General features: G+C 42.2%; 1 protein-coding gene and 1 long non-coding RNA gene across 6 annotated transcripts in view; one reads left to right on the top strand and one right to left on the bottom strand.

Annotated features, from left to right (window-relative positions):
• Window positions 1-18,229, top strand: part of Efcab11 (EF-hand calcium binding domain 11) — a 159,180-nt gene that overhangs the window by 29,725 nt on the left and 111,226 nt on the right. For all 3 annotated transcript variants that reach the window (XM_087554314.1, XM_087554313.1, NM_001024350.1), the window contains 2 exon segments: window positions 361-462; window positions 1,262-1,352. In XM_087554314.1, the coding sequence (XP_087410440.1) occupies window positions 361-462; window positions 1,262-1,352 (193 nt within the window).
• Window positions 16-12,043, bottom strand: LOC120103598 (uncharacterized). 3 transcript variants are annotated; one of them, XR_015623299.1, is made up of 5 exons: window positions 11,971-12,043; window positions 10,443-10,647; window positions 8,739-9,084; window positions 4,153-4,285; window positions 16-226 (listed from the first exon to the last, which is right to left on the bottom strand). It is a non-coding gene; the product is annotated as an uncharacterized LOC120103598 (long non-coding RNA). The 3 variants fall into 3 exon arrangements; XR_015623298.1 differs by lacking the exon at window positions 8,739-9,084 and having other exon boundaries at window positions 20-226; XR_015623297.1 differs by lacking the exons at window positions 16-226; window positions 4,153-4,285 and having other exon boundaries at window positions 7,934-9,084.

The following is an 18,229-nucleotide window of genomic DNA, read 5'->3' as shown; positions in this document are numbered from 1 at the left end:
AAACGGGAAGGAAAATGATGTGACTTTCTTTAATAAGTGGGTCCATGCCTGTCTTTTGGATCCAGTAGAGGGAGAGTGTTGAACTTCTCAAGGTCGTGGTTTCTCCATCCCTCGAGAAGCTCAGTAGGCCTGCGTGTCTGGTTTTCACCACTGACTGCTAAGGTTGGACTTGTTTAGCCCGTAGCATAACAGGATGCCTCTTTTCCTGTACTTATGAGTAAATTCCCTTTGTGAAAGATGAAAATCAGTAAAAATCAGATTATTTGTGATATCTTTCTCTATTTCAGTCGGCTTTTTTTTTTTTTTTGAAGAGACATATAGTCATCTTTGGCAAATGTTTTTTTCTCCCACAACTTCTAGGTGTATCACTTGAGGGGTTTTTAAATGTCGTACAGAGAAAGAAGGAGGCGCAGCTCTATCGGAATGAGATAAGGCACATCTTCACAGCATTCGACGTGCACTGTAAGTGTCCTAAAGTGTTTTCATGGAAGAACTGCAGCTGGGGAACCGTGAACTAAGTGTACAGCAGTTGGCAGATGACTGCTCCCCTCACTGGCAGTGACCACAGGTGTCGGCGGAGAACCGGTCCTACTTTGGGATACTAAGTTTCTGACATACACCCTGGATGAAATGTTTACAGTTGTGCAATTGGACTGTTTACTATACCTGTGTGTTTGCCTGTTGTCCCCATGTTGTAATGGTGATAGCCAAAGGACTAGCCTTTCCAGGACATAAGCCACAAGCCACCCATGGACATGCAAGAGATACTTCTGCAACTCTCATTGTGACCCATGCATGACTGGAAGACTATTTTCCACACTAGGCATGACTTCCAAGATTCATGCATTGGCGGTCGTTATAATTTCCCCTAAATATTAATATATCGTCGGTCTAATGCCAAGCCAGAAAACAAGGAGTTTGGAAGGCTGAAGCATTTTGGCAGAGCACAAGGACTTGAAGCCTAGTGGACCACGTCCTTTCCCTAGGACTCACTCAGACAGTGCAGGGCTAGCAGTGAGTGGCCTTCCAGCTCGCCTAGCACTGCATCAAAGGGTCGGGTGTCACCACCACATCCTGAAATTCTTCCAGGGAGATGTGTTCACTGGGTGTGTAAATAAGATCATAAGATAAACTGTCAACTACTGCTTTTCCCCTTAAATTTAATAATATATTAAAATTTAGCTTCCCATAAGTATTATGGCTGACGTCATAGTTCAGAGGCTTTATAAACTTGTGAATGTTAATATCTTGTTTTGTATAGATCGTGGATTTTTAACTCTAGAAGATTTCAAAAGGGCGTTTAGTCAAGTGGCTCCCAAGCTGCCGTCGAGGACAGTGCTGGAGGTGTTCAGGTACAGGCACCGCATCCGACCTTCCTGAGCATATTTACCATTTGCTCTTGTGTATTTTAGCAGGGAACCTTCTGCATGCTGGCTTTTCACTTTTGGGCATTACCCTCTTACATCATAGCTTTATGGATCAGGAGAGAAATCCGTAGTTAGTTAGCCGTGAGTCTAGGTACTTCCTTTGACAGGGGCTTGTAAGGAGAGGAGAACCTTGTAAGTTTATGTCCTGAAAAAGCCTTATGGAGACTTGACATAGTCTGCATTTGTCAGCAAGGTGACACATAGTTTTCAAGTGGGTGAGAAGAGTCAGAGGTTGTTAACTCAGACACAATGGCGGGCACTTATTCATTCCTTCCTAAGTGCATCTTAAGATTGTGTTATGTGGACATTCAAAGTGGCCTGAGGGCAGTTTGTGTTGGGAACCCGCAGACTGTAATGCTGGTGGCGCATGCTGACCTCTCCTCCGATCCCTAGCTTGTGCCATCCTCACCTGTCACCAGATGTATTAATTAGGCTTTAATCATTAGCAACATCCAGAAAAATCTAAATACTGACAGATCACAAAAGATATGCATATATCTCTCCCCAATAAATGTAGGCAACCCAGGCCTGAATGATAATGTCATAGTTGTGAGGAACCCAGGCTCTCCATTCCTTGTTCCTTGCACAGCTTAAACTGCTGGCTGCTTCTTCCTCCAGGACAGCCGTTCACATAGCAGCCATCTAACCTGAGTACCAGCATCAGGAGAAGGGCACAGAGGCCCAGCTCTTCTTCTGAGGCTATGCATCCTTCCCTTACATCCCAGTGACTCAGGTTCTCCTGCTGTATCTGCAGGCGACCCTCCCATGCCCACTTAATAGAGGTTCTGAGACTCGAGAAGAAAGCAAGGGAATGGATGTGGGGACATCTGCCACATAGTCCCTTTTGGGAGAAAAGTAATTGAATGGAGTCTGGCCGGAAGCCAGCCCTGCTCAATAGAAATTATCAAGCAGGTTATTTGAATAAGCATTGCGCACATTATCATTAACAGTGACATATATGAAATTCATCTGCTGCCTCGCTCACAGGCAAGCCATTGAGCGGGCTATTGAGGGGAGCATGTGTCCTGGTGCATGCAAAGTGCTGCAGGAGAATGTTAGGTGATTTTGTAAAAGCAAGTTCTGAAACACACATTAGCATCTGTTTATGTGCTGCGTGCCTGTCGTGACGAGTGGCGAATCTCAATATAGTTCTACCTCGCGGTGGTAGGTATTGAGAGGAATTAAAACTTGGCATCCATTTCCCTCTCTACAAAGAAGCAAAGGGGTTTCCCAAATTATCTGACCTTTTAGTGTTTGTTACATGGTTAGATGGATGCTGCCTCACAGAGATCTTAGGAGACATTTTTTTTTTTTCTGGTACTGGCCTTAAGCCCAGGCTCTTGCATGCCATACAAGTGCCCTGTCGCTGAGCTATGTCCCCAGCCTCCTTCACAGTTCTTATTTTAGGCAGGACCTCACCAAGTTGCCCACACCGGCCTGAAACTCATTCTTGGTGTAAGTTTGTGTTATCTTGCCTCAGCCACCTGAGTAGCTGGCATTACAGGTCTGTACCACCACCAGGTTGGACATGGAAAAAATGTTTTTAATATAGCCCTTTGAGACAGAGACCGTGCATGACGCTTACTGAAGAGAGTAACGCCTTCTAGTCCAAACCCCACCCTACCACCTTAGAGAGAGTATTTTAAAAATGTGTAAATATGACTTCATTTTCCAAACTCATCTGTGCTGCCTGTTAGAACTCTTTTTCTAAGAAAATGAATGGAAAATAAAATGTCCTGACCTGACTAAAAATATCTTGCAAGTTTTAGTAGTTTTAATTTTTTCAAGGGTAACAATATGGATGGGCAAGGGGTATTTGAGGTCCTACCCTCTTCCTGAGGAACTGTTGGCAATGAAGGGATGTCAGCGGGGGTTGGGGGGAGTGAATGGCAGCTGTCTTCAGGAGTGCGGCCACTGGTAATTAACCCCACACCCATGCACATATGGGCATCCTTGGTCATTAGAAAAAGTCAGGGATTACGACAGGGATATGTTAGGAGACAAAAGGATTCCAGAAGGCCTGGAGCTGGGATAAAGAAAAAATGGGGACTGAAGACAATCAAAATACATTGTATCCATGTATAAAATTGCCAAAGGACACGTTGAAATTCATTTTTGTATCGTAAGTTCTGAAATCTAATACATTTTCGAAACCTATCTGTGATATCAGCAGAGGGAAATACTTATTTCTGGGTTTTAGTCAGCTATAGCAAAACAATATTAATTAAACAAATTCAAAACTGGCTAAAGCTTTTCATCATCAGAGGGACGGAACTAAAAGCGTGTCAGGCCATGATCACCTGGTCTCATTTAGAGCTGCATGATCACCCGAGGTACCTATGCCAGCTCTTAAAACCAAGGTCTCAAAGCAAATTGAACCGTAAATTGCTCAGTCAGTAAGGATTAAGTCAAGATGTTCCAAAATAATAAAGTAAATTAAAATCACATTATTATTAAATATTATGAAAGATTTCTAGTGATAATAGAATGATTTGCCATTAATAATAAAAGTCACATATTAAATTACTTAGCTGTTTTCTATTATTTTATAATTACATAATCTATTAATACAGTAGTACATTGCATAGAAGCTGTAAATGCATGTATTTCCATTGTGGATTATGCTCTATCAAACTGTGTGCTAGTTACTAGTGTTGAATGCCCAAAACAACTTGGAGATCATAATACACAACCAAAGCAAGGCATTTTAGTTGGTTGCACGCACCTTGTTCAAATCCGTTGTATTGGGCTGGAGAAGAGGTTCATCAGTTAAGGTCATCTGCTGTCTTTGCAGAGACAGCACACACACTGGGTGACTCAAAGCCACCAGGGACTTCCGTTCCACCTGATGCGTGAACCTGAGCACAGGTGCATGTACACAGAAAAATGAAATCTTTTTAAAATTAGTATATTATACTAACATCATAATCTATAAACTAGAAAGAAAAGAATATAAATATAAAAAAGTATTAAACTCAAAAGGGAAAGAAAAATATTTCCTCTTTGTGCAGATTGAAATAGGCCAAGAAATAGAGATGCCTGATGCACAGTCAGCATCCTGTCAGTGGTCTGAGTGCTTTTCAAGTGCAGGGAGATAAAAAAGAGCTGCTGGGGCTCTACATGCTGTCAGTGCTGTGCTGTGTCCGAGGCTCGGCTCACTGTCTGAGAGGCCAGAGAAGCTGAGGAATTCCAACAGGACAGGAGTTTTTGTGTCTTGAGTGATGTGGGGGAAATGACTCTTTCAAGGGATATGTGGTCCTGGAGGAATGTCTAGAGATCAAGAGTAGCCACCTTCAGAAGTGACCGCCCTTGCTGCGCTCTCGCTCTGTAAACCAAGTCAGACTCACAGAAAATCAGATGATGAGACCAGGTGAGCAAAGAGCCAAAGCAAAGCCTTCTTGGACACGATGCAACAAAGAGTCACTTTACTCTCTAACCTGATAAGAGTGTCGGCATGGCCATGGTTAGTTTAGAGTGCCACAAGAACACAAGAAGATACTCTTGTAATCCTGGTGACTAGTTGGTCATTTTGCCGATTGGTTGATTTTATTGCAACTGAAAGCAATTTGGTTATATATATATATATATATATATATATATATATATATATATATATATATGTATTTGTAAAATTCATGTTCTAGCTGCTCTGTTGCTATTACCTCTTCCTTTAGTGTCTTTTTAGTCCTATAGTGAGATGGCTTCAAAGCTCGCCTCTGATTCATGTTCCACACTTTTGCGTCTAAGGATCGCAAAAATCCTATTTCCAATTCCTTTTCTATCTAGCAATACTTATCTGGAACATTGTATTTGAAATTATATAGTGAGTCAATGCTGAAAGTTTTAGCCAACTCCTTTTTCTTTGAAATGCTGGTTTATGTTGAAAGTCTTTCTTTGAAAAAATTTTAATATTAAATTATTTGTAGGCATGTGTGTCTGTGAGGGTTTGTGCATGTAAGGGTAGTCGCTTACGGAGGCCAAAAGAAGGCATCAGATTCCCTGGAACTGGAGCTACAGTCGTGAAATCATCTCACTATGTCGTTTCGTATGTTTCCCATGATGTCGGTTTTCATTTGTGTCCTGGACGTTCATCTGATTTGGCTTGGTTTTTACCTTCTATTCCTTCTTTTGAGCGGTACCTACTGGCCGTCCTGTCCTTTCGTTACTTTGCTGTACTCTTGTTTTATAATATCTCCTCTATGCTGTTTATATGTATTCCCAATCTCATTGTAGAGATGCAGTTTCTTTATTGGGGAAACAATAATTTTGGAGGTTTTATTGTTAGGAAGGATATGGTGACACCCATAATAACAACTTTTGGGAGACGATCACAGGAGGTTCAAGAGTTCAAGGACCACCTCAGCCAGATAAGTTCTAGCCCAGCCTGGACTTCATGAAACCCTGTTTCAAAACAAACAAAAGAAGAGAGAGGAGAGAGGGGCCTCTTTCAGTATTTGAAATTCACAACTTTCACCTTAGGACCTGGAGTCATGGTTTGTGTGCTTGGGTATTAAATGCACTGAGGCCAAATCAAGATAATGTTGCATTCAGAAGTTCTCAGTTAACTCTTTTCTTGATGTCTCCCACTTAGTGAGCAAAGCAAGCATCATGTTTCCTCTTTAACACTAATCAGAACTCTGCAAACTTCTTAGTGTTGTCTTTTATGCTCAAAAATATCTTTTGTGAGTCTTCTGAGTACAGTTAAAACTCTTTAACCTAGCCCTCCAACATCTGGCTTCCTTTCCAACATCTGGTTCCTTCCTAGGCTTGTCTTTACTTGTCTCAAATTCCTGTTTCCCTTGACATGATGTTTGTGTCGTTGATTGTGTGATGTGTGTTCTCACTCCATTCCATTTTCCTTGCCGCCCATGGACTTGTCCTCCTCCCCACCTGTCCAGATTTGAGCTTTCTTCTCTACTAATGCTAGTAAAGCCTGTTTATTCCTACATTGAACAGTTGTGTCTCATTTCTTTAAATTTGGATAGAATTTATTTAATCAGTTATGTGCTGAACAAAAATGCGACGTTTATGATTATCTCCATAAAGTACTTCAAGCTCTTTGAGTTTATGGACAAATCTCCTACCATCTTCGATCACTAGCATGTTATCTTCTGTGTTGTGGTTAATAAATGATTGCTGGTCTATTTCTCATTAATTTGAAACACCCAGTGACAGGGAAAATTCTCATTTACAGCTTTCTTCATGGCTTACTTCTCGAGAACTAGGAAGGAGTGCTGTAAACTTAGGAGCAGAGCCTGACGGCCCCATGTGGCCTTGCTGTCTGGTTTCTCTTCCTACGTGACTTCCGTGACTCTCTTGACTGCCTCTTTCTGCTTTATTGGGGCTGGGTGGGTTAGTTTATGGTCTCACCTCAGCTGTCAACAGGGAGTGGACATTTTTCCTTGTGTGTATATGTTTACGTCACCCCGTTCAGGCCTGCCTTATCGTGAGCACTGGTATTTGTCCATTCCCACAACTGTCGGCTGGCAAAGAGCTCTATCTAGCAAGCCTCCTCTGTTTCCCAGGTTTTAAGTGGAAAGTGCATGTGCAAAAGACCAGTGCCTGGCCCAGGACCCTGGGTACATGGCTGGGTTGCTGCAGAGCAGTTCATAGTGGAGACACCTCGCGCCCTCCAGCAGTGCACGCAGACATTCAAGTTGTAAATGATATTTTCCATGTAAGAATCCCCTTCTTCATATTACTTGGAGGAAGTTCAAAGTGCTTTGTTCCTCAGATTCTCTTTTGAGGGGTATTAAAGATTGGTTGAAAATAAGAACATCATGACTTATTAAATAAAATGTGATCAATGTCGGAGCATTGGTAGGAGGTCGGAGTTTAGGAATGCAATTTTAAAAGGAGTGATGGATATTCTCAGCAAAATTATGTATTCCTCACGTCATAGCTATAGTAGATGGAAGATTGTCCTGAGCCAGGGTAAACGAGCCAACAGACTCTTCTGCTTTCCTGGATGATGAGCCTTTCAGAATCCATGGGCCTCAAGGACAGAGATTTGAAACAACTTTGTTTCTTCAGGTCGTTTGCATCTCTTGAAATGTTATCCCTCCCTCTGTTCTTTGGCTGCCCCTGTGCCCGTGAGCAAGCAACCCGTTTGTCGTGTATCATTTTCTTGAACTGTCTCTTGTACAGTTGTTTTCCTGGCTTTACTTTGTATGTTGGAATGTGGCTTAAGCAGAGTCATGTGACCTTCATGAGATCAGAGTTCTTATGGGCAGTGCCTACTTGGCGAGTGTGGTTGTTTATCTGTAACTACGTACATGCATCTGTATAGGAATTGTAAAAAGACCTGAAATCATTTCTCGTTATTCATAGCCATTCATAGACAGAAGTCACTAGCTATGTTTGTGTGTCCTGCCCAAACAGGTAGATTCCTGAAATATCATGCCATACTGTACATACATACATACATACATACATACATACATACATACATACATGGTTATTAGATATCAATCAGAATTGAAAAATATAAAATCTGGCTACATAAATAGTTCTATGCTAGTCATTTTTATTGCCAGGTGAGGCCCTGCTGCCATAAATCATTTCCTTCTACTCGAGGAACAGTCATTTTGCCAGTATGAAGTTTAGAACTAGTGACACAGGAATTAAATAAAGTGCAGGAACTGGCTGAGTAAGTGGGCAGAGAAGAGCGATGGCCCCATCACACAGGCTCGTAATAGAGTCTCTTATTTGATTTCTTTACTTCCCCTAACTCACTTCCTATCATCAAAGATATATGATTTGGTGGGAGTGAGAGCTCAATCTCTTTCACATTTAGGAGCCCCAGATTCTGTATTTTTTCTTCATACTAAAAACCACCCTGATACAAACTCTTCTCATCCTTTAAGGCCCAGTGAGTAAGGCGCTTCCTGTCTTGAAAGCTGGTTTTACCCTCTACTCTGCCCAGATGATTCCCATCCCCTACCAAGGAAATTGTCTCAACATTCTGCTTTAAACTACTAATCCTCCACTGAACATCTCCATCTTTGTGCTTTTACCCAGTTAGTTGTATGCACACATTCTTTCTAGCATTAGAATGTGTGCTTAGCGTGAACAGATATGGTCGAATATTTATCGCCATGCTCCACACAACTCACTGCTCAGTTTTTACTGCAATTGGTTACGTTTGAAATGAACTCCTTCTGCAGAGAACGGGTGCTTTGTCACTTTGCTGTCATGAGCATGCTTGCTTTACTCTGCAAGTGGGACCCTGATGCCATGCAGGGTCATGGAATTGAGTCAGGCTCCTAGTAGCTAGGAGTCAGAAGACTTGAGTTCTAGTCCAAGCTCTACCTCTGGCCTGCTTCCCCTCACATCACCCAGCCTTTCCAGTTGGACTCTCTTCATTTCCGCTGTAAGGGGTCCTGCCATGCTGCTTCTCCGTCTACGTGGTGGGGTCATTTATCATGGAGCCTGGTGTAGCAGACATTTATGTTCTCTGGGTAACACAGATATTCATAAGCCTCCAAAGTATGAATACAGATGTGCTCTGTCAATGGAAAAAAGACTGTTCTCAAGATGACATTGTGTGGTGTGACAGCTGTCCAGTCCTAGGTTCAGTTTTGAGATGTCACTGCAGCAAGTGTCATGGCCACTGTCTCCAGCTCCTCATCTACATATGTGGCTGAATATCTGGACTCTGTGGTACAAGCACAAGGAACATTTTTCTTTTAATTCAACTGTCACATAAGAGACCGCAACCATGGTTTCTTTCTGTGACCAAATGTTGCTAACCCATTCAGTCATCCTTGGTGTTATTAATAGCCACACATCATGAACGTATTCATGCAGCTTTTCTTTACAGCAAAAGGAATCAATTTTTTAGGTTTTTTCCATTCATGGAACTTTGGGGTTGGAATTTTAATCACATAGTGTGTTAGATTTATCAAATAAAGTGTGCATTTGCTAAAGGAACTTTATACTTTATGAGATACTTAAAATTATTTTGCTTCTTTTTTTTTCAAAATAGAGTTTTCTTCTGCTGCCCAAAGTGGCCTGCCATATGCTAAGTAGCCCAAGCTGGCCTTGAAGTCAAGGCCCTTCTCCTTCTGCCTCAAAATTGTTTAAATGTTATGGAAAAATAAGTTCATAATTAAGAAGCATCTCAAAATTGTTATCCTAAATCAGATTGAAGATTTCTAGGACTACGTGGTTTTTTGTTTTTTTTGGTTTTTGTTGTTTTGTTTTTATCTATAACATAGAAGCCTATGTGTTTGCACCCTTAAGTTCTGACATCTTGTCTACCTCTCTCTTACCCAGCCATTCTCTTTAACCAAAGTACCTTGAATAAATATACTTTACAGTGAGCTCTAGAGACAGGTATCAGCTCAGGGACTCATTGGCAATGCTAATCTCAGCCCACTGAGTCACTTGTATTTACTTTAATATGATCCCTTCATGATTAATATTCAGATTAAACTTTGGAAATCACTAGTCTACTTTTCCAGTTAAATTTAGACAAATGAGAGAAAATCATCATTACAGTTTAATGTTACTTTCTTATTTTACTAGCTCCTCATTGCTTCCCATAGAAAAATCTAGATTCTTTAGCTTAACACATAAAGCTGACAGACTGGAATGCCTCCCTGGCATTTCCCAGGTTAAATACCATTCCAGTCCACACACCATACATTGATCCTACCTCATCTGTCTCCCCACATTTTCACTTAGGCCAGGTTCACTGCCCCTCTCTCCTCCCACTCCCCGTCTCCTTATCTAAATGATGTCCTTTGCTGCTCCGGCCCACAAGACATCCTTTATGTTCTCTAGAACTACTGAGGCCCAGTGCCGTGTTAGCGTGATCAGTGACTGTAACCGCTATTGCTGGAGGGTTTGTGCTGTGCCAGGCACTGTGTGGAAGTTCATGGACTATGCTGTCTCTGCCCACTTTACAAATGAGAAAAGAGCTTGGAGAGGTCAAAGGATTTGCTCCCGACCACCAGCTGGTTAGTAATGGAACCCAGATTCCAACCCAGGCAGGCTGACCCCACAGCTTACTCTCCCAATCCTTTTCTGTTTCCTTCAGCAGTATTAACATTCTGCAGGCAGGGCTATGCCTTTGTATCCCCCACTACACAAGAAAGGTGGGCATGCTGCCCAAAAAAGTGTTCTCGAGAAACAGGTTGCATAATTGTGTAGCTCTTTCCTGTTCCTGAGAGTTGGCTTGGTTTGCTTTTGATGTGTTGAGATTTCATTTGATTATCTGCAATATAAACAAAAGGCACCATTTACAAAAATGCACACAAAGGGAGCTGAGACAGCATTTACCACATGAAAACCTGCAAGCATTCACCTTCAGGTTGCTTTGTGATAGGGCTGTGTGTGTTCCACGTCTTGCCTGGAGAATTCTAGCACAGTACCAAAATACCTGCCAGGTACATTGTGAAAAAATATATATATTTAAAGTTGGTGAATGGAGGTGTACTTTTAACTGAGCTGAATAAACTAATCTGCCTTTATTCCTGCCCACATAAAGTGGGGGTTGTCCTTTGATTCATTAGAAGACTTTCCCTCGGTTGCAGTTAAGTTCAACACTGGGGCTTCTAATGTCCACCTTGCTTACGTTTGCTGTTCTTCCCCATCTGCTGCTAGAGAAAGTCAGAGCTAACTCAGAATTAAATCCTCCGTAGACTTGATGTGAAGCCCTTTGTGCACGATCTTTCCCTTGGCTTCTGCATGTGTAACTGTTGAGCCTGCTGATAGCTCATTGAAGACGTGGGTGTCCCATCCCCGGGACAACCTTGTGTGACACAGAGCAGTTGTGTCGCATTCTCACTGTCTTTACTGTGTCCCCATCTTGTCTCCTCATCCCTCTCTGCTTTCCCCCTCACCTGTGGCACTTAGAATCGTACACCCTCAGATGGGTTACTGGTGGCCAGGCATGCGCCCTGCTCTTCCCCTCATCCTCTCTTGTCTGCATGCTGTATCTTCCACATCCCCCATTGCATTCTTCTTAGCACTAATAATCCCCAGGAATGGTGAGACCACTTTCTTTCCTTATTTTCACCTATGCCCGCTGTTGGCTCTGATCTCTACTGTGGGCCCTAAGGGCTGAGTTTACTGTCCACTTGCCTTCATTCTGTGGTACATCTACTTCTCTCCCTAGATACAACCCAACATGCATCCTATGATCAATTAACATGTGTGTGTCCTAGTGTGAACTCTCCTATCATCTTCCTGGACCCTTTTGCACAAATCCTCAGTAGGCCGCCTTGACCCCACTGTGGAATCACATTCATATTCTTTTTTTTGTTTTTTTGTTTTTGTTTTTGTTTTTTGTTTTTTTTGGGGGGGGGTCTTTTTTTTCGGAGCTGGAGACCGAACCCAGGGCCTTGCGCTTCCTAAGTAAGGGCTCTACCACTGAGCTAAATCCCCAGCCCCTCACATTCATATTCTGACTATACTCTTTATTTTAACAAAGTACAATTTGGATTAGCCAAGCCGTCTTCTGTACTTAGTTAACCGCTCTCAGCCTGAGCAGTTGTAGAGTACTTTCATTTCCCAAGTACAGCCTGATGTTCTGTACCTCAGGTCATGCCTCACCCACTGAAGGATTTGAGCTCAGCTGTCTTCAGTTCCCTGTTACAGCATTGTTGTTGACCCATCCTGTTCCTATGGCTACACTGTTCTGCCAAGATGCAGTATTCTTGGTGTAATATTCCGTGCCAAGTCAACACTCTGTAACGGCTTAATCTGATGGTTACAGACCTTTCCCACTATTGCACACTGATGTGGTCCTGACTTCTGCCTTGTGGAGAACATCTCAGATTCTGCTTAGGTCCTGTGGCTTTACCTTCTCTTCATCTCCAATCTTTTCTGTGTTCCTCCTCTTGTTAAGAGAGACAGAGAAGTACTATCTCTTGTCTCTTCTTCTTTCTTCATTTTTGATCAATTCTTTTCCTCTGTGCTGGTCTCAATCCCCAACCATTCTGACGGAAGACATTTCTTCAGTGCCCGTTCCCTCTCTTGTTTGTAACTTCTGTGGTGGTTTGAATATGCTGGCCCAGGGAGTGGCACTATTGGGAGGTGTAACCTTGTTGGAGTAGGTGGGTGTAGGCTTTAAAGACCTTTGTTCTAGCTACCTGGAAGCCAGGCTTCTCCTAGTGCCCTTCAGATGAAGATGTAGAACTCTCAGCTCCTCCTGCACCATTTCTGCCTGGATGCTGCCATGCTCCTGCCTTGATGATAATGGACTGAACTGCTAAACCTATAAGCCAGCCCCAATGAAGTAGTGTCCTTATGCCTTGTTCCTGGTGTCTTCTCAGAGCAGTAAACTCTAAGGCAGCTTCTTTCCCTGATACAGAGCCACCCAGTTCCCCCGGCCTAGAAAGGTGCTTCCCTTCTCCTTCCAGTTTTCTCTGTTCTTTCCAGGGTTATTGTCAACTTCATGGCCTTCAGCCTAGGAGCCCTGCTTTCTATTCTCCATCCCCTCAGCTCTCGTAGCACCATGTGGCGTCATTGTCAGCGGCCACAGGTCAGTGTCATTCAATACTATATTAACCTCTGAGTCCTTATGACAGTTTTCCACGCCAACTGTAACATCTGCCCATTTTCAAGACACCTTCCTTGTTTGTTCAAGCCAAACTCTCGCTAGTTCTCAATTCCTTTATCTTTTGGTCAAAGGAAATAAAAGTCAAAGGAAACTGATAAATAATCCAGACATCATATTTTATATATCATATTGCTCTTCCCTTAATGGCCAAATGTTTTCATTCTGTCTCAAAAATATATCTCCTGATTTAGGAATCCTAGTCTGATAATAATGGGGGAGTAGACTGAACTCACAGTTCAAATGTCTACACCACCAATAGACATGGGAATAAGGGACATAGACATAATGGGAAGTCTCACAGGGTCCACCCCTACATAAAGAGCTATAGGCAACTAATGACTCCCGAGAGAGGGAGAATTAGTCTCTCTCAGGGATGAGCCCCATAATTGGTTATGTAGCATAAAATGGCCAGCCTTGAATCATTTACACACAAGCAAGACTAAATGGACTCAGCAGGATATCTATGTATGTATGTGTGTTTGTATGTACACACACACACACATGTATGTATGTATGTATGTATGTATGTATGTATGTAACAATTGTAATGAAAGAAAAAGAGGCCATCAATTGAAAGGGGAGCATGAGAAGAATTAAGAGGGAGAAAAGGGAAAGGGGAAAGTGATACTATATTTTAAAAAATAAAATGTTTTTTTAAAAACTTAAAAATGTACAGCCCCATGTTTAGTCCAGCCTTATTCACAATAGCCAAGATATGAAACAACCTCTGTGCCCACCAGTGGGTGGACAGATACAAGTGGTTATGGTATGTAGCTGTATAGACATACCTTTATGCCGTATATGCACATATGTACACATATAAAGCAGAATGTTATAAACGCTATTTGCCACCATTTGAAGAGCATTGTACTAAAGGAAATAAGTCAGGCAAAGAAGGACAGATACTGCACAGTGTTTCTTACCTGTGCGATCTAAGCATCATCAGATGGACAGAAGCCATAGCGTGGTGGCTGCCAAGGTCCGAGCAGTGGGAGCGAGGGTGGGGATTATTGGGTAAAAGGACCCCTTGTAGTTATAAAGTGAATACGTCCCAGTGTTCTAATGTGTCACATGCTCTCTGTAATTAGAAACACTGTATTTTTACCATAGTTTCTACGTATCCCTAAAGCATTCACGAACACAGAGGAAATGTGTCGGATGCTGTGCATATTAAGTAGCTTGGCTGGAAACGATTACCCAGGGGATACAGTACTGCACCACATTTTTATACTGCAGATATACAACTTTTGCTATTATACCTCAAAATAAGTCTATCTATATAAACTTAAGTATTATTCAAGAGTCATGCTACAGGATATACAGAAATGTAAGCAAATCTTATAAAATATTTTTCTTTTTAAAATTTAAAAAGGCTTTTAAATTTTTAATTATTTTTACAAATTTTATGTGTAGGTTGTTTTGTCTGCATACATGTCTGTGCAGCACATGCAGGGCTGGTGCCTGCAGAGCCGGAGAGAGTGTTGGCACAGTGCTTTTCTTAATTATCTTATCTAAGATCCTCTATAGCCTACTCGTGCCTTCAGATAGAAGCCTTGTCTTGGAGATAACACACCAACACTTGCTGAGGAAGAGGGAAGGCAGAGGAATCAGCCCTCCCAGGCTCCCTCCTTGCATGTGTCTGACCTACAGTACCTAGTGAACATGTACGCGAATGAATAAATGATACAAAAAGAAAAGGAGGAAGTTTACATGTTCATAGTTTACATATCAGAGTTACCTGTTAACATTGAGAGAGCAGCTGTTGGCCTTCGGTTTTATATTTCCCTATTACTAATTGTCCTATTCATTTATTTCCTTTGATTGTGTGTCAGGGAATGTCGTGTGTGTGTGGGGGGATGTGGGTGAATGAATGTGAGTGTGTGTAATGTGTGGGTGCATGAATGTGAGTGTGTGATCTGTGGGTGCATGAATGTGTGTGATGTGTGGGTGCATGATGTGAGCATGTGATGTGTGGGTGCATGAATGTGAGTGTGTGATGTGTGGGTACATGAATGTGAGTTTGTAATATGTGGGTACATGAATGTGAGTGTGTGATATGTGGGTGCATGATGTGAGTTTGTGATGTGTGGGTGCATGAATGTGAGTGTGTGATATATGGGTGCATGATGTGAGTTTGTGATGTGTGGGTGCATGAATGTGAGTGTGTAGGTATATGCACAGAAGAGGGTATTGGGTATCTTTATTGATCTCTGCCTTATTCTTGTTAGAAAGATTTTCTCTCTGGACCAGAAGGTCTCTGTTTTGGCTAGTATGTCCATCTGTCAACTGCCCAGGATCCACTTTTCCCCAACTCCAGATGCTGGGGTTATAGGCACGCCCAACTTTTTCACATGGATATTCAAACTCAGATCCTATGCTTGCAAAAGCAAGTGCTCTTTCTTACCCACTGAGCCAGCTCCCACTTGTCTTCTTTATTGGGCTTTCAATTGTAAATTTCTCTGTAGAGGCTGACTACCCATTGCAGCCTCTGCTGTCTGTCTGTATGTATGTCTGTCTGTCTGTCTGTCTGCCTGTCTGCCTGCCTGTGCGTAGTCTAGTAGAGAGGTCTTCAGAGACTAGATTTTTCATACTGCTGCTGTTACTCATTCTTCAGGGAGCATTTGTCATGACCACAAGTGACTAGATGCACTTTTCATGGCAGCAAGTATCCACAAACCTGTTGGTTTGGAGGGGTGGTGGTGTATACTAATTTACTTCTTTGGGGATGATCGTTTCACAGCTTTATTTGTGGTTATATCTTCACCCTAAGGGCTGTCCCAGACTCTCTGTGTTTAGAGCCCTTTGCTGGGCATGTGCGCTTAACTAGGAAGGCAAGATCAATAATAACATGTGAAATTAAGAATCTTGGTCAAGTTCAAAAAGTATTCAAATGTGAATTATATCATCAGTTGTTTTACTTCTGACCAAACTGATGTCTGCTATAGACCCCGAAGACTTGCATGGTCTGCGGTCCTTCAAATTCGCCCTTTTTAAAGTTTCTAGTTTTTATTGCAGTTCTCGGTCTTTGCTTTAGAGTCTGTGTTTATAGAAGAATAAATCAAATTAGCTCCAGTAAGAGGACTTCAGAATCTGCCTCCTTGTGTGAAAGAGCCAGGGTGAGTGAGCATCAATTTGGCTGACAAAAGAGGCATTTTTAATTTTATTTGATGAGTGAAATAAATTACTTTATTATAAATTAAATGTGAAATAAACGTATGATCTGCTCTCAAGAAATAAAACAAATTGGGTGCCTAGCGCATGTGTAGTAGATCTGTTTGTCCAGTTGGTGGTGCTAAGAACTCTGATTTAATACATTTGTATCTATATACACACACACACACACACACACACAGAGAGAGAGAGAGAGAGAGAGAGAGAGAGAGAGAGAGAGAGAGAGAGAGAGAGAGAGAGACTGGATGGAGAAGTTAAACCTGAAACCTTTCTTAATAAATGTTATTTTTACTAAGTTTTTAATTAATTTTTAGCATAGAATGTGTATGCCCAAATCATGTTCGTCCTAGGATTAAGAAATGGATCAAGCCTCTCAGGTGGCCAGCAGAATCCGTCTGTAGTAAATTCCGGTGTGGAGATGACTGGCCCACGTTAATGCACACCTACTGGAAATTGCAAGTTGGGTGACATCTAACTCCATCCTGCCATAGGCTTTTGAGCTGATCTGAAGGGTAGGGGTGTGGCTAGTAATGGACGCTGGAGAAGGAGAGTGGTGTCCATGGTCCTGTTTATGGGCCAGATTTAGATTTACAAAAGCTGACGTCCTGTTAGGACTATTAGGAGTTTCCTCTTCTATGGATGTATTCCTGCGACAGCAGGCACATTGCTTTTCTGGGGTGAGGTTTGTCTCTAACCCTTTAAGCCCTTGCTTAAAGCTCTGATGAGGTCCATACAGAGCATGGCATGCTGCCTAGGCCGATCCTGCTTTGAATTTCCTGCACAGTTCACAGCTGCCTGCCAGTGCCTCAGCTTCTTTATGCCTGTCTCCCCCTGGGGTGGCATAAACGTTCCCTAAGATCAGGAACATAGGGCCAGGAGCACCTCCACTGTTGTCCACCTTAATGCTTCTGTGGCTGTGTGCAGAGACTTGGTTCTTTGGTACCAATAGCGAACCCTGAAGACTTAGCAAGGGACAGGAGACCTTCCTCATGTCTAGGGACTCCTTATGCTCTATACCCCAAAGGTGATTTTTTTTTTAGGTCAAAAAGTTCCATAAAACTGTTAGAGAGATTTACCCAGAAAGACACTACCATGGTTTCATCTTGCTTCCAGACATTTTCCTGTCCCCCACACGTCTGTACGTCTACATGAAGCTGTTTAAAGGTGGAGAAGGCAGTGCCCGTTTACTTCAAGGGACAGCAAGGTGGTACTAGAGTTTGTTTAGCTTCCTAGTTATTCCACAGAATTTTACCAAGCATTGCTCGGTCTTGGGCTTACAAAGATGAACTCCAGGAGAGCCTGAACACATCTGAGTCTGTGGGCTTAAAGCAACAGGATGCTGGGCGGGGATGTAGTTCAGTAATAGTTTATTTGCCTGGCATGCATGAGGCCTTGAGGTCAAACCTCATTCCCCACCAAACGAACAAACAAACAAACAAACAAACAAAAAAAGGCAAAAGAAAAATCTTACAGATGCTCCAAGATCTTCCCAGCATGTAAAAATGAATATAGTCCTGTTGCCTAGATTTAAATGTCTATTATAAATTTATAAAAATAGGTATAGGAGTATCTGTCATTTAATTGAACTGATAGTTTTAGTAAATTTTCTGTGTTTTGGTTCGGAAAGTTGAAACAAAAGATAATCATGAAACACCATCAACTTGGAGCTTTTGCTGATAGAGAAGCTAAAAACACACGAGTCGGGTGTACCCCCTTCCGGACTAGCAGCTAATGTCTTTGTTGTGCTCCCCGTGATAGATTCAGGTCTTTGAGATGTGGCCTTCACAGGACCTTGGAGTTGAATGACGGAGGTACTCAGGAATCATATGCACCATCTCTTCTCACAGCTCAGAAAACGGAGTCTGAACTAACATTTGTGTCTACCCAAGGTCACATAGATCAGATCCTGACTGGGATCAACTGACCTCCAATTCCACGACACTGTGTTATTTCCCTTCCTGACTTCCACACAGTGAGCCATTTTCCGTGTAAATAAAACCAACTATATATTGTTCCACCTCAGTAAACTTCCATACTAAATATGGAATGCACTCCTGCACAA

The sequence above is a fragment of the Rattus norvegicus genome, chromosome 6 (assembly GCF_021556685.1).
Source record: "Rattus norvegicus strain SHRSP/BbbUtx chromosome 6, alternate assembly SHRSP_T2T, whole genome shotgun sequence".
Lineage (NCBI taxonomy): Eukaryota > Metazoa > Chordata > Mammalia > Rodentia > Muridae > Rattus > Rattus norvegicus.
This window is presented reverse-complemented; position numbering and strand designations above follow the sequence as displayed.